The sequence below is a fragment of the Protomyctophum bolini genome (assembly GCF_963924005.1).
Source record: "Protomyctophum bolini genome assembly, chromosome: 14".
NCBI classification, from domain to species: domain Eukaryota; kingdom Metazoa; phylum Chordata; class Actinopteri; order Myctophiformes; family Myctophidae; genus Protomyctophum; species Protomyctophum bolini.
Genome location: NC_137875.1, coordinates 12126273 through 12151113, shown reverse-complemented (window position 1 = coordinate 12151113; position 24841 = coordinate 12126273). Strand labels below are relative to the sequence as shown.

General features: G+C 45.9%; 1 protein-coding gene across 1 annotated transcript; it reads right to left on the bottom strand.

The window, feature by feature from the left end:
• Nucleotides 1–263: 263 nt before the first annotated feature.
• LOC308328756 (PDZ domain-containing protein 7-like) lies at nucleotides 264–23830 on the bottom strand (the record flags this gene model as incomplete). Its single annotated transcript, XM_080782866.1, has 18 exons — nucleotides 264–461; nucleotides 5973–6073; nucleotides 7282–7444; nucleotides 7814–8140; nucleotides 8717–9069; nucleotides 9676–9744; nucleotides 10367–10458; nucleotides 10556–10647; nucleotides 12098–12291; nucleotides 12826–12969; nucleotides 15260–15741; nucleotides 16314–16470; nucleotides 18131–18191; nucleotides 20897–21044; nucleotides 21929–22129; nucleotides 22659–22833; nucleotides 23056–23193; nucleotides 23653–23830. 18 exons carry the CDS (start codon nucleotides 23828–23830, stop codon nucleotides 264–266), a joined length of 3273 nt encoding a protein of 1090 aa, XP_080638992.1.
• Nucleotides 23831–24841: the final 1011 nt, after the last annotated feature.

Sequence of the window (24841 nt, the reverse complement as noted above, 5' to 3'; positions counted from 1 at the left end):
AGCCCACCGTTTACCAATGTTTTGACCTCAGTTTTGTCAAAAACAAAAAAAATCTATTGAGCTATTTCCAAGGAATAAAAAGTCACATAATTTTTGCTCAATGGCCAAAAATAATGGCCCATATATCGGTCAGGCTCCAAGGCTCCGTTCTGCATTATGCAGTATGCACATTCTGGTTCCAGACAGTGAGTCCTCCTCCACTCTGAGCAGGGAATGGAAGGCTTTGGTGAAACCATCCATGATTCCTTTGTGTTTCCAGACTGTCAGCAGGGCTCCCAGGGGCCTCTGGGGCTTCTGGGAGTGCTAGGAGCGCTGGTGGCCGGGCCCCTGGGGGCCTTGACCACGAACATCATTGAGTCTTTGGCCCTGTTGCCGAAACTTCTGCGAATCACGTCCACCGCATGCTGATGACTCACTTCCTGCAGAGACTCGCCATCCACGGACACCAGCTCAAACCCCGCCTACACACACACACACACACACACACACACACACACACACACACACACACACACACACACACACATAGAATAGAATACACAAGCGATGAGGTGATTGATTGATTGATTGAATACTCAGATTCATTTTGTGCTGCTGTCTGCGCTCTCCACATGCCCAAAAGATGCACAAGAGTGAGACGTCTAGTCCCCGACACACGTTACCCTAATTTAACGTCATAACTATTACTCAAAGTATTATTTTAACACCATAGATTTCACTGTGTAGTTTATGAATGGAACACATTGATGAAGAATCCCAACTTCTCCGCCCATTCGCATCAAGTCTACCGAAGTATTAGGTGTGAATGCGACCTTAGTCCCCTGCTGCACCAAAAGAGCAGTTCTTCTTTAATCTTCACTATAACCTCCATAAGTGGGTGCCCGCCATAGTAGAAGAAGTTACTCTGTCCGGTACATTGCTTTATTTAAATGGCACAAAGTGCATTTTAAAGAGAAGCTGGGGACCTGAGACGCTTCCCAGCTTTGAGAATAGACTTTTACCAAGGTCTAGCAGGCTTTGTTTCGGTGAGTAGTTACGTCGTTTTGTTTATTTTCAGAGAATTTTAAAGCCTCGCACGGCAGTGGGAAAAGTGCTACAGAGCAGCTGATGGGTGTCCGACAGGGCGTCAGTGAGAGACTCGCTGACTCACTGGACCAGGGCCAGGCTCTCCCGTTCATGATAGCCTTTGCTGCTTGTCTCTCACATCTCTCTGTTTTTACCCTCAGACAAGTCCTTCACTGATTGGTCTAGTTGGGTCAATTCTTAAGGACATCAGCACGAGTATGATGGCCTCGAATCCTTGTCACCATTTTAGGTGATATTCACCTACAAAGGTGCTCACTTATCACCTAAAACTGGAGTATGTACAGTATGAGCCTTTATTGGAGCCCTGATTTATGCCAGAGAGAAGCGGGCCTCTCCTCCCATCACGTTAATGTATTCACACACTGAAGGACTGTACGTACTACACATAAAACCTCAGCGTCAGCACATGGCTGGTGAATATGAGTACATCCACACAGAAACACATACTCCCCAACAGTGGAGGAACAAATACTCAAAGTATTTAATAGTAGAAGTATCAGTATACCAAACCATACAAATGCTCTGTTAATAAGTAAAAGTCCCTGTTTTAAAAAGTTTTACTTGGGTACCAAATACCAATAAAGTATTGCCATTATATTCTAATTGAAGTACCAATCGTGAAAAGTATAGGCTACTCATTATGCAGAATGTCCCATATCGTCATCAAGTTTTTATTTTCCAAAAGTTCAGAATGTGTCAAAAACTTTAGAAAATAGTAATAGAATTATGCAGAATGTCCCATTTCCCAAATTATAGCTGAAATCTACAAGCTCAAAACTTGTTGTGACATTATGAAATTTTACAAGTACACTTATCTGAGACTTTCCTTTCCTCCCCTGCTCCCAAACCCACACCCATACTTAGACAGCTATCTACACATTGATGCACACGCACACACGCACACGCACACACACACACACACACACACACACGCACACACACGCACACACACACACACACACACACACACACTGATTGTTTCCTGCAGGAGGAGAACAGAATTCTATGGAACCATGAAGACAGGAAGTTCCTGTGTGATGTCATCAGCAGTTGCCAAGGATGCACCTGCCAGCACTGTCAACCCCACCGAAGGTTAGCCGCTCAACACACACACACACACACACACACACACACACACACACACACACACACACACACACACACACACACACACAGACAGGCATTGTCAAGATATCTCCTACATGTGTGTCCCTTTCCCTTTCCAGGCATTCAAAGTTATTCCCTGTTCTCTCTCTTATCCGTTATATCCACTTTTATCTACGCTGTAAAACCCAGCTGTGTGTTTGTAACTCAGAGTGACAACATGGAACTCAATTTCTCAGCTGGTATGCAATGTGTATCGATTGCCTATTATTCACTTAATTTCCACTTCCGTAAATGTCCACTTTAGGATGTCACTGTACGTAGCATGCTGACATATTCAGACTCTACATATTCAGATTAGTTTGACACAGATGTTTGTTTGTTTGTTTGTTGTTTAGACAGTTTCAAATGTACAGAATGTTACTTGAAGTAACATTCTGTACATATACAACTATATGCAGTAACAGATAGTATGTTGTTTGGACCAGTGTTGACTAAATGACTAAAATGTGTTTTGACAGGCCTTGGTGTCGTTGTAATGGCAGATTTTACACTTTGGTTGCATGCTGAAAATAGCAGATCTACAAGCTCACAACGTGTCGCAGCGTGATGCGTTGTGAGCTTGTAGATCTGCTATTTTCAACATGCAACCTAGCATAAAACTGGATCTCTTGTCATCTAGTCCCTCCCTAACATTTGTCTAGTTTTTATTTGTTGACGAAATTGTCAAAATATTTAGTCTTAGTTTTAGTCATCATAGATTCGTTTTTATTTAGTTTTGGTCAGTGAAAAAAGGTAGTCGACGAACATTTTTCGTCTTAGTTTTAGTCGACGAAAACAACACTGGTTTTGACAGATGCTAGGTTCATTGTTTTCCTGCGTTCCTATAGTTTCTATGAGGAACTGCAGTACATTGTTCTCTCTGCACACTTCTGTGACTGTCAACCTCATTGTTTATTGACTAGAGTTCATGTTTACTTTGTTCTCATATCACAATTGAAATAAGATAGGATGAGAGTGCCTCTGAAACGCCTACATCGTGAATTGTAATTTACTCTGGTATTTAGACCATGCCAGCCTTTCGACCTTGCATAGCTCCTACAGTGCTATGTATGTGTGCATTTCATCAGACCAGTGGCGTTGTATTGTAGACCTGTACAACGTAGATCTGCCCAACCACGGTTCTGTAGTGTGAATGCTCTCAAAAGATGCACATGTATATTCATAATGCAGCATAATGTAGACACTGTGGTGGGACAGCAGAGCTAATGACACTGCAGCAGCGCTCAGAGACCCCCTGATGCTGGATAGATGGGAGGGTGTGGAGGGCAGCCATTCAGGAGTCCTGAGTTGGTGTTGGCTAGTCTGCACTATCACATCACATCGCATACATGCATTTAACTGTGAATTTAGGAGATTAGGAAGCACACACACACACACACGTCTCACACACACCTCACTCGAGTTATTCTTATCGTACGGGTCTGAGGGGACAGGATGTCATGTTAACACGCGGGGTGCAGCGATCTCACTTCCTGCTGCACTCGACATGTGAGAGACACACACACACACACACACACACACACACACAGAGGTTACAGTAAAATAGCGCGCCGGCGTCACTCATGACATGAGAAATAACATCAGAAATGTAACACTTATTTTTGGTATTTTGCTACAATTAAACCAACCACAATTAGTAGCAAAATTAAAATACAAAAGTAGTGTCCGATATTTGTAGGTACTTTAAGTTTAAGTTTGCATGTAGCCTGATCACAATAAACGGCTGGCACATTTTGTACTTTTAATCGTTAGGCTACAGTGTGGTTTAAGTATAGCTACATTAAAATACCAAAGAAGTGTTTAATTTCTTTGTTATTTCTCTGGACATGACTCTATAGTATGTCATATCATGTCCTGCAACCCTAAAGTCCTGTACGTCCCATTGCTTGGGGGAAAAAAAACATTGCTATAGTCAGCATCCAGGACCTTGGAAAGGCTGTCACCCGATATCTAGCGGTCCAGGAAACCCTCACACTTAATGTATGTACGCACGCACGTATCTGCACAAATATACGCACGCACGTACGCCCACACGTATCATTATTTATAAACCTGATACACCTGCAGTGCATGCACCCAAACAATGACCTGCATTGACCCACAATGGCAGGGCTTTGTGTTGACTCGCCCTCTCAGTCACGCACTTTGACCTGTGAATTATACAGCCACTTCACCAGATCCCAACCTTCCGAGTGACATCTAATCTAATGTCTCTTTGTGAAGATGCGATTTGATTTGATTTGCTTGTGGTAAAAGATATACAGTACAAGGAAAATCCCAATATAACTTAATTTAACCTATAGGATAACACACGATAATGATAATTTCCAACGTGGTCCTGATTACGGCACTTTTTCTTTTTCTAGACTTACAGGTATAGTCTGGCAGCCAACAGGCTTTTTTGTTCAAAGTGGAAAATTTGGTAGTTTTTATTTATTGGCCTGAAATATTGTCTATAGTATACATATCATGAATCCACCTGCTGAGCGGCTGTCAGCATTGAGCAATTATTTGTTTTTATAGGGGGTTATATGTGACCATACCATAACAACATAAGGCAAAATGTCATTATGCTTTAATTAATTAATAATAATAAAGCTTTGTTTATATAGCACCTTTTTAAGAACAAGTCACAAAGTGCTTAACAGAAAAATATATAGAGAAAAACATGGATCAAAAAGGCATAGAATACAATAGAGATTTGTCGATAGAACACAACAGAAGATAACAATTTAAAAAAAGTGGGAAAAAAGAAAAAAATCATAAATCACATGGGTAATGGGCTAAATGCAGCTCTGTAAAAATTAGTCTTTAGGAGCAATTGAAAATGGGACACAGACTCAGCAAGCCTGATCTCCAGGGGCAGGGCGTTCCAGAGTGACGGTGCCTGGATCGCAAATGCCCGGTCGCCTAGTTTTTTGGCAGCCTGATTTTATGGTAAGAAGGGCCGTTCCGGATGATCTAATTAGCATGTGACGTGTCAAACGATTCAAACGAAGGGGTTTTCATGATTCTGAATCCATTCCAAGCATTAGTTTTGCATGAAAAACACTTCTTGGGCTAAATTCGGCCATACAACTGTGATGACCTGACCTCATCACATGGCTGTTTTTAGCCCAAGGAGTGTTTTTTCATGCAAAACTAATGCTTGCAATGTATAAGTAAGTAAGTCCGTGTAGCTCACACATATACCAACACATTAGTGGAGCAGCATCCATGTAGCTCATGAATAATGACAGAGACGGGCCACTTGAGACGTTCTTCCCTCTGCCCCCCTGCTCATAAACAACCACTCACTGTATGAGAATAACTCATAACCACAGCACAGTAGACTGACTGACTGACTGTCAAAACATGACTGTACCTGAGTGGACAACTCTCATTTCTTTAGTTTGCAGCATTGAATAATTTAAGAACAGAAGTCAAGGAGGAGCATTTCTGAGGACAAGTTACACGCTGTTGTTTAGCTCATTTAAAGGACTTAATTGTACCCCTGTGCCGATTACACTGAATTACATTGATGGTAATTGGTCTGTACGTGTGCTTCCTTGGGCTCAATTACCAATAATTAGGCTCATCACCGATGATAATCCGCTATCGTCTTTCTTTCCATTGTCATTAACTTGAGACAAATGGCCTGCTCACCGACAGCGTGGGTACGACTCGTCTGCATTCTGAACCTGAGGCCGGATGGTGGACGAGATGCACGCACCACTCACCTTCAGGATGCCACTGGTGGACGCTGCTCCTCCCGGGAAGATCTTCTGGATCTTTATCATGGGTTGGATCCTACACTCCATTCCCCCAGAGACGCTGATACCTGCAAACACCAGAGGTTTTAATTTATTATGGCTTGGATCCTAAACTTCATCCCCCCAGAGACGCTGATACCTGCAAACACCAGAGGTTTTAATTTATCATGGGTTGGATCCGACACTCCATTCCCCCAGAGACGCTGATACCTGCAAACACCAGAGGTTTTAATTTATTATGGCTTGGATCCTAAACTTCATCCCCCCAGAGACGCTGATACCTGCAAACACCAGAGGTTCTCAAACATGAAATAACTGTTTCATCCACGCCACCCCTGAACGACATTGTTACACTTACTTTTCAGCACACCTTACATTTATGTCATATTACACTATACGTAAATGTGAAAGTCTTTCGCCCTAAGAATAAGATGCAGTTTGTCACGAGGAAAACATGCAAGGTTATCAGTTTAATACTTGCACTTTAATCCCAGCATCCCTATTCAGGGGTGAACATTAGCCCCAAAAATAGCCGATCAGTGTCACAACATTGTGCTGAGCTCAAATAATTCAGAGGCACCCCTGGACTTGTGTCACGGCACCCCAGGGTGTCAAGGCACCCACTTTGAGGAACCCAAAGGCTTTAAATTGTTTCAGTTCAGCACAGAGTGTTGCCCTGACCTCTACTGGTGAGGCAAAGAACAACGGGAGGTTACAGATTGTAACATTGACAGTTTAATATTGACCTATTAGCTTACACCATATTGTTTATAATGTCTGTTGTTGAGTGAGTAGTGAGTATTTGTTTGAGGATCAATGTTGGGGGAATGAAAATGCACATATAGCATGCCCTGCCTGCACCAACAACTCTCCTTTCATGAAATCCACCCCCAAAACGTCTTTGGGGAAGCCTGGTGATCATTCCCCCCCAAAACGGCTGATCTTTTTGGGGAAGCCTGCTGATCATTCCCCCCCAAAACGGCTGATCTTTTTGGGGAAGCCTGCTGGTCATTCCCCCCCAAAACGGCTGAACTCTTTGGGGAAGCCTGCTGATCATTCCCACCAAATTTCATGAAAATCTGTCCTCTGAACTCTATTTACTTACTTACATACGGACGGACGGACAGACAGACCGACAGACACACGGACATTGCTGCAGGCAGGTATTTATAAAACATGCAAGGGAGCCTCAAAGCCGAAATACGGGTATATTATTCTGTCATTTCTCTGAAAACTAAACTAAACATATCTGTTGCATTCTTATCTCGGCACTCACCGAGGGACGGCCTGGATTTGGAGATGGTCACCGTTTTGATTTCATACTGCTGGATTGGATAGATGACTCTGTTCTGCTGGTGACCGTCCTGCCAATGTCCGTGTGCCTGTTGAACACTCCTGACCACCGCGGAAGGACTGCGTTCTCTGTGGCGCTCCGGCACCTCCAACAACGGAGGGAAAAGTCATTTTTTTTTACTTCCATGCAAAAGTATTGGCATCAAAATATACTTAAAGGACCAAACGTGAAAGTAACTCACACTTTCACAAACTTTCACAAGTTTTCAAATGGCTAAAATGTATAAATCTTTAGAAAATAGCAGATGTGTTGCACCGCAACGCCTTGTGAGCTTGTTTGGTTATTTTCAAATAGCCGAAGGGCAGAAGCGGTCAATGTAAGTTTTGTAATAATAATAGTAAGTAAAAAGTGCAATATTTGCCTATGTGATGTAATGGAGTATTGACAATTCTAAATACTGCAGTGAAGTAAAAGTACCTAACAGAATTACTTGGTTATACTTTCCACCACTGACCTCAACCAGAGGAGACCTCGGCCGCTGCTGAGAGGGAGCACGCACGTTGGTTTCCTGCTGAGAGGGAGCGCGCACGTTGGTGTCCGCGTAGCCCTGCTCCTGTGGCGTCGTCCGCCTGCCGTGAACGCTGTCCGGACTCGCCCCCCTCCGGTGCCTCCGGTGGCCGTTCCTCACGGGGGACCTCCCACGCTCGGGCGTGGCGTCTCCCCGGTCGGGCGTGGCGTCTCCCCGGTCCGACGCGGACAGCGGCGAAACCTCGCTGAGCGCGGAGTACGCCCCGTCGTCCACCTCGTCGTAAGGGGAGCGGTACGGTTGGCGCCCGTGCTGCTGAGCGCCGCCGCGCACAGGGGAATCGCCGTGTGCGGGGGACTCTCTGTGTGTGGGGGACTCTCTGTGTGCGGGGGACTGTCTGTGTGTGGGGGACTCTCTGTGTGCGGGGGACTGTCTGTGTGTGGGGGACTCTCTGTGTGTGGGGGACTGTCTGTGTGTGGGGGACTCTCTGTGTGCGGGGGACTGTCTGTGTGTGGGGGACTCTCTGTGTGTGGGGGACTCTCTGTGTGCGGGGGACTGTCTGTGCGTGGCGGTCTCTCTGTGTGAGGGGGACTGTCTGTGTGTGGGGGACTCTCTGTGTGAGGGGGACTGTCTGTGCGTGGTGGTCTCTCTGTGTGAGGGGGACTGTCTGTGCGTGGTGGTCTCTCTGTGTGTGGGGGACTGTCTGTGTGCGGGGGACTGTCTGTGTGTGGCGGTCTCTCTGTGTGTGGGCGACTGTCTGTGTGTGGGGGTCTCTCTGTGTGTGGGGGACTCTCTGTGTGTGGGGGACTGTCTGTGTGTAGGGGATTCTCTATGTGCGGGGGATTCTCTGTGTGTGGGGGATTCTCTGTGTCCATTGGACTCTTGGTGTACGGAGGACTCTCTGTGTCCAGGGGAGTGTCTGTGTCCATGGGACTCTTGGTGTACGGGGGACTCTCTTTGTACGGGGGACTCCCTGTGTCCAGGGGAGTGTCTGTGTCCAGGGGACTCTCTGTGAGAGGGCGAGGGGCTCGGAGAGCGGGACGGCGGGGCGAAGGGGCCGTAACCGTCCACGGGTACGTCCAGTAGAGGGGCGAAGGCGTGCGAAGTGGACAGGTGGCCGGTGTGGAGGCCGGACCGCCGCAGTCTCTCCAGGTCTTCGTTCAGCCGGTGGTCCGTGTCCGTCGTGTCCCTGTCCCTGACGTCCTGATGCTGGATGGTCTGGAGGTGAAATCCACCTCTGGAGTCTGCAGGTCACGTCACACACACGCAGAGTAGACACAGGGAAACACACATATGCACATACAGCACACATACACATACGCACGCACACACAGAAACACACACACAACACATTCTGGCTTTGATATGTGAGCGATTGGCCGAGATTTTGGGTATTGGAATTTGGACTTGAATGGAGCTAGCTAAATGGAAAAGGCTCAAAGGCGTCCCGACCCCCCTGTATTATTGTTTTAGCAGCACACAGGCATGCAGCCCCTCAGGCCTATGTGCAAAGACCCCACCACCCCCACCAGCACCGCTGGTCCTTTCTGGGTGCCACAGATGTGTAACGCAACCCTCTGCGGCAGCACGGGGGCGTCTGAAACATGAGCTGCATTATGACTGCAAGTGCAGGTGTTTCAGTTTGTCACGGTTCACCTATAACGACATGCACAGCATATAGATGCCATGCAGGCTGGTTGGCTCAGACACGCTGTGAACACACACACACACACACACACACACACACACACACACACACGTGTGCACACACAAACACAGTCACACACACACACAGACCCACACACACACAGTCACACGCGTGCACACACACATGCTGGTGTTGAGCTCACCTGGGACAGGGGTGATGAGGTGTCGTCGAGGGGTCCCGCGACGAGGTGACCGCAGTGCTGGAGAATGCACTGCAAAGAACACACACACACACACACACACACACACACACACACACACACACACACACACACACACATTGAACCTCAGTAATAAAACGGTGCCAAACTTAACCCCAGTAAAACTATGTGTGGAACGTGTGTGTCTAATTTGAAGTCGGCGGGGCAAACGGTTCTTGAGTTATACGTGGAGTACAGACGTATACGCACACACATGGTGCATTTATAAACATCATAACTAATCCAACCGACGGATTGCTAGGACGTCCTAGCGCATTTTCATTGATATCAAACAAGAGAAAAATATTCTGATTTGTTTTTCTTTCTTTTTTTAGTCTCTCCTTCTGCACCATACTACTCAGAAAGAAAGGCTCGGCGCGTGTAATCTAAGGACATGACTTCAACATGCCTCTCGTTGAAAATATGAACACGAGGGATTATTCAGCGACTTTATCGTAATGATAGCGAGGTAAGCAAGCAAAAATATTTCTCCCGGTTTTTGTCTGGAACGGGGGGGGGGGGGGGGGGGGCTTACAGAGTAAAAGCGGACATGTCTACGTGGCACCCCAAGCTGTTATTTTGAAAGAAATCCCGGTGCTGATTGTGTTAATGTATGCATATCTCCTCTCCTCACCAGAGCGGCTCTTCAGGATGTCGTAAGCCTCCAGTTCATAAGGCATCACCATGCTGTCAAACCTGCCTGTTTCAAACGGAGGGACTAGCACTCTGCAGAGGATGAGATAAGATACAGTTACACACACACACACACACACAGGCGACCCACACGCAAGCGCACACACACACGCACTCTCTCTCGGCTCACCGTATGTCTCTGAGCAGTAGCAGTTTCTCGGGCCTGTCCAGGATGGCCAGAAGGGGACGCACTAGGTCTTCAATCACGTTGTCTGACAGAAACTTGACGAGACGGATAAGAATGGAGAGAGAAATAGTTCATGTTATGTTTGCAATTATTGCCAAACTACGCGTAAAGATGCTACTGCAAGATTCTTGTAGTACCCTAACCCTTCACGAAATGAGTCCGGTTTGTAACAACTTTGGACTGAATCACTGCCTATACCTTTTCATATCGGACATCAGGTCAAAAAAGAAAGAAATACAGTAGGTTCTGGTTTAATTAACAGTCTTTTGTTTCTGTGGTTTTCAAAGTGGGTTCAAGGGACACTCAGGGTTCATTTGGTTGACTAAGACTAGACTTAGTCTAAACGATTTCAGATGCCTAAAATATGACTAAAACTAAAATATGACTAAAAATGGCCCCTTTAGGTCTGTAACTCTGAGAGGTTAACAGTTAACATTTAGTTCCACTTGTCTTAATGAGTGATTGGGTGGGGTCCAGTTGAAATTAAAAAAACATTTGAGAAGCACTGCTAAGTCATTGATGGGTACACAGTGCTGCCACTTGTGTTCTAATCGGGTCTAATATGTTATGCAGCGTTGGTCAGAGTGACTGACCAGTCGGTGACAGGCGGGAGGATCAGATGGTCACCGATATGTGATCCCTCTCATAAATCACACGCTAAATCCCTCCGCTGTCACCGCGTGCCACCGTCACACAAAGACAGAGTTTAGTGTCTGGTCTTGTTCCAGCCTAGAAAGGAACAATCAAGGCCACTGTATGTTCTCTGAGGTGATCTCTTCGGGTGTTGTCTGTCTGTAGCTACCTGGGCAGGACACAAGTCCAGATACTGTGCATCATGTTTATCTGCTGCTTTCTGTGCTAGTACTAAGTGTGATTCCATTCTACTCTCATTGAATGAAGAAACACAGGTCTAAATTCTAAGATATATTGTAGATTCTGACGATATAGAACAACAAGGACTAGTGCTAGGCTGTGAAGTGAAATGGCAGCATGTGTTACACTTGAATCAAGTTCTCTAGTGCAACAAGAATTGTCGGCTCACTATATAGGCCAACGGTAGTATAATATAATTATATAGGCCTACTGTAGTAGTAGGCATATACTACAGTATAGGTGCAATACAAGTGATGGACATAGGCCTACATTATTTTGTGTGTGTTTGTTTGTTTGTATGTCAGACCTGGGGAGGGGGCTGGGGCTCTGCTGGCTGGCTGGCTGGCTGGCTGACTGACTGGGTGCTACCCTGTCATATTACTCAGCAATCCGATTAGCTGTTATGTCCGCAAACCAACATTCTATTGGCCAAGTATGACCGCTTCCTGTATCTGTCATCAAATTAAAATCCCTCCGCTGGCCATTCCGTTTTACTTCCTAAATTATTGGCAAAGTGAAAGTGATCTGTGTTGTAAACGCATAACGTGTGTGCAGATAGTACCACTATGTATGTTACACATAATGGTAAACTTTCAGTGGGGGTTTTATTACCCTGTGACAGTGTCTCATCACCGCAGTGGCCTCGTCCTGGGTCAGCAGCCTCTTGGCCATCAGCTCCACCTGCTCCAGGGTGTCTGGACGGGGCAGCGGGCTGCCCCCCCTCAGCCCGCCACCAGGGGGCAGCGGACTGCCCCCCCTCAGCCTGCCACCACCAGCAGCTTCACCAGGACGTCCCTTGTCTTTGTCTTGAAATAAAACAAAAGCAGACATGTAGGACCATAGACATATATAAAGGCTAGATGGCTCAAGGCGGAGTCTCTGACGTAGTTCACCCGGCGGCCATCTTGCTTCGGGACTACAGTACAGTATATGTTCAATGGCAGCTCAAACAAAACATACCATGTCATAACTCGCTCAAATCTTGACAGATTTACAAACGGGTTGGTTTATTACAAACGTTGTCAACGTGGCTATATGATTCAGGACGCTTATCTGCTCAATTTAGTTTTTTATATGAACGTTGTATAAAAAGGTTATGGTTATTTAAAAGTACATGCCCCATAGACACAATGTTATGGTTATTTAAAAAGTACATGCCCCATAGACACAATGTTATGCTGCCCCTCGGTAAGATGAATTGAGTGGGCAAAACCATACCTATATTAGATTGTTATCACCATGACACTTCCCCAGTTGATTACTTACACGAAGACAAATATTTATTGTATTATAAGTTTTACATTTTTAAATATGCAAATGAGGCATTAGCTAGCGTATACCTGCGTGAGACTTGGAGGAGCTCCTCTCCTTGCGGTCTCTCTTAAATAAGCGCTCCATAAATGTCCTGGAGCGCTGCACGCCCGCCTGCCCCTCCTCCGTGCTCCTGTTGTCGTTCTGTTGTCTCTTCTTCTTCTGCTTAGCCTCTGGAGAGCAGAGGAAAACCTCACCTCAGCTGAACTGTGCAGCAGCAGTGACGGAAGAAGTAGGCTACTCACATTGTTTGACTTATAGTAAAAAGTATCAATATAGGCTACCCTATTGTAGAAATTGTCTGTTTTACAAGCACAAGTTCGGTATTCGAAATTTACTTTGAGGTATTGGCATCAATATAGGCTAGAGTTAAAGTAGTCATCATGCAGAAGGTCCCATTTCACAAGTTGTCAAAGATTTGAGGCACATTTTAACGATTTTTCTAAAATAGCAGACCTACAAGCTCATAGCGCGCCACCGAGTGGCACGCTATGAACTATTTTAGAAAAATCTTATTTTTCAATAGCTAAATTATAACATACTTGAATGTAATCTTGATCAGAGTTATGCATAGGCCTACATTCTGTGATAATTATACAGGAAATATAATGTATTGTAAATTGTGTATAATCCTGTAAAGGGATGGGCTGCAAAAGGCAGCCAGACACGGAAATAAATTAATTAATTCGTTCATGTAGATTTGTAGTTTTGTGATAATAACTAAGGTTTTTAAAAAAGTACATTATTTGCCTTTGAGGTGTAGGCCTATAGTGGACCCCAGCCCAAGTAAAATAATTGAAATGTGGAAGTACTCAAGTACAGTAAATGTACTTAGTTACTTTCCACCACTGTTGTGGGGTGTAAGGATCACTTTATCTTTCAGAGTATATTGAACTATTGTTTCAGTGAACTTGGGACGACGGAACAAATCAAGTGCGAGCATCAGTGTCATCGTTGCTACCGGTCACACTTTTGCTTTTGTTCTACTAAATCTAAATCTTACATGTTGTTCAGAGTAGACAAGACATACTGCTGTAGTGAAAGAACGAGGCATTTTGTGTTATCAGCGTGCGCGCGTGTTGCCAAAACCATGATTCATTTGTCTTTTTAGCATGCTTCCATGCTTTTGGTCATCAGTAGATGGGTGATACACACCTTCCAACGGGTGCCGACTGTTCATTTCTCTTCCCGTCAGGTTCCCTGTTTGACGGCAGTAAATCCTGCACCATGAAACGCAGCGCAGTAATGCTGATGGATTGCAGCTGCACGCCAGTCTGCTCACCCACTCTGATCTATTGAGGGCAGCAGCTCTAGTTTATATAACCCATTGAAACCGGGAAAGTGTCTGTGTCGTTTGACCTTTTTACCTGTGTATGGTTCTCAGAGTTAAAATCTTCTTAAAACTTTGGCTCTTCAAAAACCTCACCCAGTGTGAAGTGAGCAGCAGTGTCTTGGATTGCGTAATGGTATAACGTCACGGGGGAAAAAGACACAGTAACCACCACAGTAACCGTGCTGAGATAGACACACACATACACGGTTAGATGCTGGAGCGGCTAGCACCTCTTAAAAATAGCAGACAAGCTTGTATAGATCTGTTTTTTGAAAAATCGTGAAAATGTGTGCAAATCTTTGAATACAAACATTTTTTTAACTCAAATCTTTGCTTTCTGCGGGTCCCTGGTCTGGAACAACATATTTTGAGTTCAAAGTGGTCGGAGGCCAAATACATATATAATGTTTGGGGGTCCTTGACATGGAAAGCTTTTGAGCATCACTGATATAGCAACATCTTCCACAAAAGACCCAGTTCTTAATGGGATAACACATATCCAATCAACCCTGGCCCTTACCCCCCAGGCCCTGCCCGTTCCTGGAGGTATGGTAGGACTAGATACATTGTAGAAGAACAAGGATCATAACTCAAGCGGCCCGCTGAAGGAATACAGTACAACTATCACCGAGGTGTGGAGAGAGAGAGAGAGAGAGAGAGAGAGAGAGAGAATAAAGCATTCTGGTTTTATGCCCTCAGACTAATTATGTGTGGAGATTAATTCATATAATATACTGTACTGTACTATTTTATTTCTTGGAAAGACCAGAGAACTGAATGAGTCATGATTATCTAATCAGCTGGTCTTTCCAAGAAATAAAATGGTACAGTAGTAGAGTATACTGTATATGTTGCTTCCCATTTGGCTTCTCTGGAGGCCAGGGTTTCATTGGTCTGAGTTGTAATAAAATGCTGGATTCTCCAGCGGGAGTCTGTATGGGTGATTTTGCAGCTGTATTTCCGCAATATTAATACATTTACAGCAATGCCATGAATCATAATAAAACGCTAATCTCCGCCAGGTCTGCTCAGCTACCCAGGTAAAATTGACCGGATGAACGGTTTCAACATATGCGAAGGATGGACGGACAGACAGACAGACAGACAGACAGACAGACAGAAATCCTCGCCTGTGTCAGTGATGTGACTCTGGGAGCGTCTGATTGGCTTGCGGGGTTTGCTCAGTTCCATCAGCACCTTCGGGGCGGAGTCCCTCGCGCTCTCTCGGCCGCCCGGCGATGGCATCCTCACCGACCTGCCCCGCCCCCCTCCTTCTTCTGGAGCTCCTCCCATGTCCCTCGGCCCCTCCCCTTTCCCGTGCACCACCGTGTCCTTCAGCAGCACGGTGGCGCCGACGGTCCGACCGCTCACCGTGGCTACCGCCGGCCGGCTGCTCTGTGGGCCGTGCGGCGAGACTTGGCCTGGGTAGTCTGGGTAGTCTGGGAAGTCTGGGAAGTCTGGGAAGTCCGGGTAGTCTGGCGGGAAGGGGTCAGTCTGCATGGCAGAGTCCGTGGTCGACTTGGTAGTCTTGGTAGACTTTTTAGACCTGGTAGATTTGGAAGATTTGGTAGACTTGGCACTGCTGGGTCGAGAGCGGTCCTCTGTGGTGGGCCTGGAAACAAACCGAAAATGTATCAAAACCCAAAAACACTATTAAATTCACAAAGGTAGCTACGCTTTGGGCCCACCAGAGCGAGCCACACTTCCTTGTTTTTACTCCAGTCTCTGTGACGGGGGAATAGGAGGCGCTTGATGTCTTTACGAGGCCGCCCGGAGCCACACATTCAGACATATGAGCCCGGGCGGTGCTTAGACACCCGCACGGCCAGGGTGTGTAAGGCAATCAAGTGCTCCCCTTCCTCAGTTCAGCTACAGAGCTGCGGGATCAGCTGGGAGTGATATAAAGTGATTGAAGGTGTGGATTATCGTGAGATTTACAACGGAAACCAGACAATCAGAATCAAGTATTGTGACTAACCGTTTTAGAATTTGACTTTTGTGATGCACAAATAAGTCGGTGTGTCCAAACACGTAGCCACTGCACTTTGGCTTTGAAGGGCAGAATTGCCAAAATAATTCGATCTACAAGCTCACAACATGTCGCATAGCTATTTAAACAAACACATCGTTCATTAACGGCACACAAGGCCAAACAAAGTGTTAAATAATGGTTGGAAGCCCTACTCTGTGGCGATGATGTCGACGTCTTCCACCATGTCGGAGCCCAAGACCAGAGGGAAGGAGAGACCACTGTAGGAGCTCAGCAGGGTCCCGGAAGACAAGGAGGACACGGAGGAGATGGAGTCATGTGGGGAGGACCCAGGACCCCCGTTGATGGCCACTGTTGGGGAGGGGGAAGGGCCTTGTGGCCCTGAAAACAACAACGACAAGGAGATCGTAAATAGTGTTTAACTCAAGACAAATATGCTATGAAACAGACATGTTATCGTTGTTGATCACAATGCATCGCCTCAATTAAATAGTTACGTTACACAGAGAGTATAAAGTCTCAATCCGTATTATTTGACCCCGTCACAGTTCACTCTTGGTGCTGAATGACACCGGAAGATGCAGTAAGTGATGTTTCTTTGGTTGAAACAAAAATATATCAAGCTCTGTATTTGGATTGCAATCATTGCTATAGAGCAGTGGTTCCCAAACTGTGGTGCGTGCACCCCTTGTGGTGCGCGAGCGCCTTCTAGGGGGTGCGCGACATGAAAAGGCTAATGGTGGTGCTATGGTTTTATTTTATTTATTTTAGAAGAATGACGTCATCATTAGTAGTGGGTGCTAAGTCCACAGGTTCATGTACCTTTTATTTGCATTATAATCCCCACAGGAGGATTTTAGATCACCTCATATAAGCACTAAAACAAATCATCCCGGCCGTTTCATTCATATGGATATGAAATTACTTCGGTGCTCTATATGAGGCGATTTTAAGAGGACCCCATGTTATTCTCCATAGAGAAAAACTTCCATGAGCCAGGGGATGTAGCGAGTGACGTCAGGACTTGGGCACTCTATTGACTGTTTGTTCAGTAACAGGGCTCTCTCCAGCCTAAGCTTTTATAGTGTTCCAATTCCAAATTTGTCTGCTCAATTATTCACGTCATCACTTCCAATTCCATTTGTTCGTTTCCACACGATTCCATTTTCTTTACATGACCCAAAATGACTCTGTGTGAACTGTGCGTTCAGGAACAAACAGATGCAGCGACCCAGACGTCAGTCAGGTCATGCTCCGTTCCAGAAGACCGATCTGCCTTTCAGCTCACACTCCGAATTAATCCCCCGCTGTTTCCATCGAATTGAAATAAGAGGGAATTAGGGAGTTCCAACCGCGCCTCAAGCCTGTAGGCTAGGCTGATGCATCTCAGAGGCAAGAGCACTTGCTGGAGCAACTCGGACAGTTTCGATGTATCGGTCACATCTTTGTCAGGTCATAGCCAGGCTTAAACTGTCTGAGTTGCTCCAGTGCCTTCCTTCCTCAAGAGGGAATTAGACGTCTGTGGGGAAAATTACAGTCTGAATATAAGTCAGACCTGTGTGACCAGTGTTCTATTTTTTCTCTCAACAACAATGTACTTGTAAATGGGAAACTAGAATTCCACTTATTCCTCCTTAAATACTAAAAGTCACACCTATGTGAAGTGAGGGGCGCTCTTATCATCGTGCATCATCATGACGTAACATCGATTTGGTCAGACACATATGACGTACATACTCCACTCATTGTCAATGGGAATTGGTGTAAAATGAAAATCTACACTAATAGCTGAATATAGGAGGGGCTAGCGCCGATCAAAAACTGGTCAGATTTGTATTTATCTTTGAGTTTTAACCCATACGATCCATTACAATTCCTTCTTTTACTACTTCTAGTAGTTCTAATGTTTGTGTCATCATCTGTTTGAGAACGTACCTGTAAAGCCATCATTCAAGTAAACTACATCATGTAAAATGACCGTTTGTGATTGTTGTTGTTGTTGTGGACGTACTTTGGTTGAGCCAGCTGTACTCTGCTACCATCTCCTTAAACGCAGGGTATCGCCCGGCCTCCTGTTGGGATACATCACATTTCAGTGAAATGCATTAAAAAGATCCATAGCAACAATATCATTTGACAGTCTAGCTTTCATCAATGCATCAAGCTTTGGGAGCTACACATCCTCCTGTTCTGCCCTGAATTTGGACCTCTTGCGTAGCTGTCCCGTGAAATTGTCGCGTCCGTGCTCGGTTCGTGCACACGCACAAACAGGTAAAGCTGGATTGTAATAAGTATGCCTTGCCGAGCCATGAGGCCCATAGGAGCCTATCCCCTGTTGCTGTAGCGTGTGAGGCAGCTTGATGTACAAGCCCCTGGACATGATGCTAGTATGTTGCAGGGACTTACCCCCAATCCAACCCTTGATGCTGAGTGTCAATTTTCCCACGCTACGCGGCCTGCACTCCTCATGTGCAGACGCGTCGCTGATCCAGGCGAGAACTGACTCAAAGGGCCTTTAGTCTCTCTCTCTAGTAATCTGTAGTAGTCTGTTTGGTGGAGAGAGGAGCAGGGAGACCAAATACAACCAACCCAAATGGGGTTCATGTGGTTAAGGTCAAGGGGCAATGTCACTCCTGAGGCCCATCGCTTCTTCATCATCAGGGGCTTCAGCTGAGCAGGTGTGTGTCTGCGTTTAGTAGCCCGAGCCCAGTGACGTGGAGCCATAATTGGACTCCAACCAACGCGGGTTTGGTTGAAACACATAAAACACGTGTTTCTGCTGATTATAACCTGATCCCCGACGGCCGTTGAATAATGAACGCTGTGCCTGCATGGCCGTTTCTCACACGTGGAACCTGAGATCAGAGCAGGAGGAAAACCAGCACGCAGGAATGTCCTCGCGAACACCACACACTCAAACACACACACACACACACACACACACACAAACACATCGCACACGCACACACACACATGCACGCCCATACATACAAGGTATTCAAGGGCTGCACTCCAGCAGTCTGCTTTGCTATGCAGGCTAATGCTGTGTCACTCCCTTAAAGTGCCATGCATGTTGATTAAGGCTCCGTGTGACAATGATTAATGTCTCGGTGCACTAAGAACACTGCATCAATTAAAAACCTACGTATACCACTAAAGTACTTAATCACACAGCAGCAGAATGTGTTTAGTTTACTCTGGGGTGTAGAAATGGACCAATAATTCATAATTCTCTCATAGCATATAGCGTTTACCTGGGCATGGAAGGGCATGGAGTTGGACTCCGTCCCTGTGGATGGAATTGACTTTCACCTTCCCTGCCATGAGTGCAGCCGGAGGGCAGCGTCGTAGAAAGTGAGAAACCCTACTAAGCTCACGTCACCGGGTGTTTCTACGCGGGCGGAAAGCCTGGTTTTTGTTCCAAATTGACACGGTGAGATCCGATCTATCCAGTGGTTTGTGTACGATATAGCTTGCTCAGTAGAGCACTCGCCTTTGGACAGACTCGGAGTGCGGAGTAGCACGGCTTGGGTAACTAACACGTGCTGTTTGAGTACTGGGCACTGATGGTAGGTGTTGTTGTAAGTACTGGGAGCTGATGGTAGGTGTTGTGAGTACTGGGTGCAGATGGTAGGTGGTGTTGTAAGTACTGGGAGCTGATGGTAGGTGTTGTGAGTACTGGGCGCAGATGGTAGGTGGTGTTGTAAGTACTGGGAGCTGATGGTATGTGTTGTGAGTACTGGGAGCTGATGGTAGGTGTTGTAAGTACTGGGCACTGATGGTAGGTGGTGTTGTAAGTACTGGGAGCTGATGGTAGGTGTTGTAAGTACTGGGAGCTGATGGTAGGTGTTGTAAGTACTGGGAGCTGATGGTAGGTGTTGTGAGTACTGGGAGCTGATGGTAGGTGTTGTAAGTACTGGGAGCTGATGGTAGGTGTTGTGAGTACTGGGCGCTGATGGTAGGTGTTGTAAGTACTGGGAGCTGATGGTAGGTGTTGTAAATACTGGGCGCTGATGGTAGTGTTGTAAGTACTGGGAGCTGATGGTAGGTGGTGTTGTAAGTACTGGGAGCTGATGGTAGGTGTTGTAAGTACTGGGAGCTGATGGTAGGTGTTGTGAGTACTGGGCGCTGATGGTAGGTGTTGTAAGTACTGGGAGCTGATGGTAGGTGTTGTAAGTACTGGGAGCTGATGGTAGGTGTTGTGAGTACTGGGAGCTGATGGTAGGTGTTGTAAGTACTGGGAGCTGATGGTAGGTGTTGTGAGTACTGGGAGCTGATGGTAGGTGTTGTAAGTACTGGGAGCTGATGGTAGGTGGTGTAAGTACTGGGAGCTGATGGTAGGTGTTGTAAGTACTGGGAGCTGATGGTAGGTGTTGTGAGTACTGGGAGCTGATGGTAGGTGTTGTAAGTACTGGGAGCTGATGGTAGGTGGTGTAAGTACTGGGAGCTGATGGTAGGTGTTGTAAGTACTGGGAGCTGATGGTAGGTGTGGCACTCCACCTCAGCAATGCATCTCTCAGAGGAAGCAGTGCATGTATTGAAAGAAGGGGATAGATGATGTCATTCTTCGGCCGATACAGACAATAAGCCACTTGACATACTTACTTATGTGCAGTGGTGGTAAAAAGTATTGTATGTTGTATACATTGTATTTTACTTAAGTAAAAGTATCAATAAAGTAAATGTACTTAATTACATTCCACCACTGCTAATTTGCAGAAAACACACACATATACAGTAGGCATGTCTGTGTCCACTCTAGACCCAGAATGCTCACCCTGATGGTCAACTCCACGTGGGCGTGGCTTCTCAGGACCTCCACTGCGTTGGAATGGGTGATGTCATCGAAGCTCACCCCGTTGGCCGCCAGGATCTGGTCGCCCATCTTGAGGCCATGCTGCTCGGCCACCCCGCCAGGGTCCATCCTGAAGACAGTACAGTACAATACAATATACAGCCCACAGGGGTCCATCATGAAGACAGTACAGTACAATACAATATACAGCCCACAGGGGTCCATCCCGAAGACAATACAGTACAATACAATATACAGCCCACAGGGGTCCATCATGAAGACAGTACAGTACAATACAATATACAGCCCACAGGGGTCCATCCCGAAGACAGTACAGTACAATACAATATACAGCCCACAGGGGTCCATCCCGAAGACAGTACAGTACAATACAGTACAATTCAATACAATACAGTACAGTATACAGCCCATCGGGGTCCAACAGAAGACAATACATATATCTTACAATAAATGCACCACATCTGTGTGTGTGTGTGTGTGTGTGTGTGTGTGTGTGTGTGTGTGTGTGTGTGTGTGTATGTACAGTACGTGTGTACGTCTGTAATCCACATAATTCGAAATCCGTTCGCCCCACCGACTTCAAATTTGACAGGGAGTGCAGTGCCCGGTCGGTCGGATACACGGTTGTCCAGAACCGCCACAAAAGGCTCTGGTCAGGCTCTGCCAGTGGGCCTAATGAGCCTAAGTCCCCTCACCTGTAGAATCCCCAGCCTCTTGCCATTTGCCATGGCAACCCCACACCTCACATCACTGCCATGCCAAAAGCACTTTCCCTAGCCTCGATGACCTTGCAGGCCATGCAAAGGCTACAATATTTACTGTAGATAGTATATTATGTAGTTTATGAGTAGTTTACTCATAGTTTCAATACTGTTGATAGGTTCTTATATTACTTATGATCCTAGTTGACTATGTATTTCATTCATGTATTACCTTCACTCTGGCAAGAGTGTCTGTAAATGCCTATTGTATAGATACATAAATGGAACATACTTGGACACATAGATTCCCAGGCCGAACTCTCTTCCTCCTCGGATGTTGAAGCCCAGGCAGCGGTCCGCGGTCAGGCAGTGGCGGTCCTCGGGCGTGGTGTGGAGATGAACAGTCCTGCGGAGGGCGCTGTCCGAACTTGTGTCCGATGGCGTGACGCTGCCGTTCTCCTCCACCACCATGCGCCTGTGGATCAGATCCACCCTACACGTACAGTACAGTATACAGCAGTAAATCAGATCCACTCTACATAGTACAGTACTATACAGTGGTGGAAACAGTACATTTGTTTTACTCTTTTAACTAACTCATGAAACGGTAACGAGTACTTTTATAATTTGATGCGCTTTCATACTTTTGCTCAAGTAGATTTTCATTACCGGATTTTTACTTTTACTCGTAACCGTAATGACCGACCTCATGCACCGAACTCACGTCGACCACTCGGTGGGGGCGGTTCTCGTATTCTTGTATTTGTTTTAGTGAGAATACGATAAGAAATACAGTAGTTCAGGGTTAGGCATAGTCTTACTGGGGTTAAGTTTGGGAACACGGTTAGGTTTTGGACAACGTTTAACGGAGGTTAAGGTTAGATATAAGATTAGGTTTGACCGTTTAGGAATAGTTACTACTGAGGTTATGTTTAGGAATACCAGGCTGAGCAGTTACACCGGCTGTATGCCAGGGATCCTGCCAAGCCTCCTCACCATGTTATTATTAGTATTATTATTACCATGTGGTCTTCTCTCCGGTGACGCGGATGCCGGGGATCCTGCCAAGCCTCCTCACCAGCATCCTGAGCCTGTTGTTCCCTGTCAGGACCTTCACAGCGCTGTCCATGGTGATGTGGTCCAGGTTCACGCCGTTCACCTCCACCAGCTTATCGCCCAAACACAGACCAGCCTGCACTGAACACACATGTTTACGTACTCTCATTTTAAGTAAAAGTATCAATATTGCGATGTAGAACTAGATAGTTACAAGTGACAGTCCAAAAGTACAAAGGTCTTTGGTATCAAAATGTCCTTAAAAGTACCAAAAGTAGAAAGTACTCATAATGCAGAATATCATTTCACAATCTTTTCAAAAATAGCAGATCTACAAGCTCACAGACAGTGCGTACTGCCAACCTGCGGAGCTGTCGTCTTGCACTCTGCTCACGAAGATGCCGAGGCCATGCTCTGACCCCCCGCGGACACTGAAGCCCAGCCGGCCGTTTGGACTCCTGTCCACCGTGACGGTGTGGAGGTCCTCACAGTCCTCCCCACCTATACAGGACGCACACACACACACACACACACACACACACACACACACACACACACACACACACACACACACACACAAAGGGTTTCTATCTCTCTCGCCTCATTCTGTGGCGAACATCCTCCGAAAAATAACAGATCTTCAAAGGCTACGTGTTTTGTAGCTAGAGATTCAAGTAGACTGTAGATGTAGAGCATGCGGTCGTCAATGTTTTTCAGCCCAAGGACCCCACACTACATGTATTCGTGTTGCAGATTTCATAGATTGGATAGCAGTGTAGTTTTCTAAAGTTTTCTAAAGTTAGAAAACTACATTACATCACTCACCGCGGTGAGTAGCAACGAGTATGATGGCCTCCTCGACTCATTATCACCGTTTAGGACGGTGATATCGCCTAAAAAGGTGAGTTGCTTATCACATAATAAAAACTGGACGAGACTGAACGAGACTTGATACGTTACCATCGAGAGGGGCGTTGATAAGGATGACCCTGCTCATGGGCGAGGAGGACTTGTTGGCCACGGGTTGGTGGTGGTACGGGTTCTTGTGCATGTAGCGCGTGGAGCCCCCTGGCGGCGGGAGGCCCCCTCCATTCGTCATCTCCCTCCATCCAGAGGGGTGAGAGGAGTGTGCTGCCATGCTGAGAGGCTGGCTCCCCTTCCCTTATTCATCCAGACAAGGAGCAGCTGGGGGTCTCCCTATAGAGGGTGGATAGAGCTAGACTAGCCCCGGTATAGCTGGAGAGAGATGCATGGGGAGTAATGCATGGGGGGTAGCAGCAGGGTGGGAAAAGCACTCAAACTTTTGACTTGTGGTAGGTGGGCTATAGCCCATATCGTACGGCATACTATGGCACGCCGTTTTTCATTTTTGAGGATTTGAAAAAAATGAAAAAAACGATGGGTTATAGCCCATGTTTTTTGAAATTTTGAAAAAAAAAGTTAGCCTCGTTTCTCATCATTTTGGACCGTGGGCTATAGCCCATATTGTACGGCATACTATGGCACGCCGTTTTTCATCATTTTTGAGGATTTGAAAAAAATTAAAAAATTAAAAAAAAGATTGTGTTTTTTGAAATTTTGGGAAAAGAAATCCAGGCCATGAATTAGAGGATAAAGCTCACATGTTACCCAAATAGTTGAATACACAAAAGCTATCCGCAATTTCCGCAATTTCCATTTCCACAAGTTATCAATGTATACAAAATATTTTGAAAATAGCAGATCTACAAGCTCACAAGTGACACATTGTGAGCTTGTAGATCTGCTATTTTCAAATGGCCGAAATGTTTGGAATCCGAGATGTAGTAGAGTAGAAGTAAAAGTATTGGAAATTGGTAAAATACTCCAGTAAAGTACATACTGTATAATACCTCAAAGTTGTACTTAAGTACAGTACTTAAGTAAATGTACTCCAACACTGGGCGATCGATCCTCCAGCACTTGATGATCTGAGGTAGAATCAGCTTGAACGCCAGGAGGCAGAAGGTGATGCCAGCTTCATAATGCTGGCAAATGTTCTGAATGTGGCATGGGTTTTAAAAAATGGATCCACCAGCTGACAAGCAACATGTGGAACTCAGTCACAGCTGCTGTTTACAAAAGGATTTGAACGTGGTGGTGGAAACATGCTGGATATCCCAATTAGCTA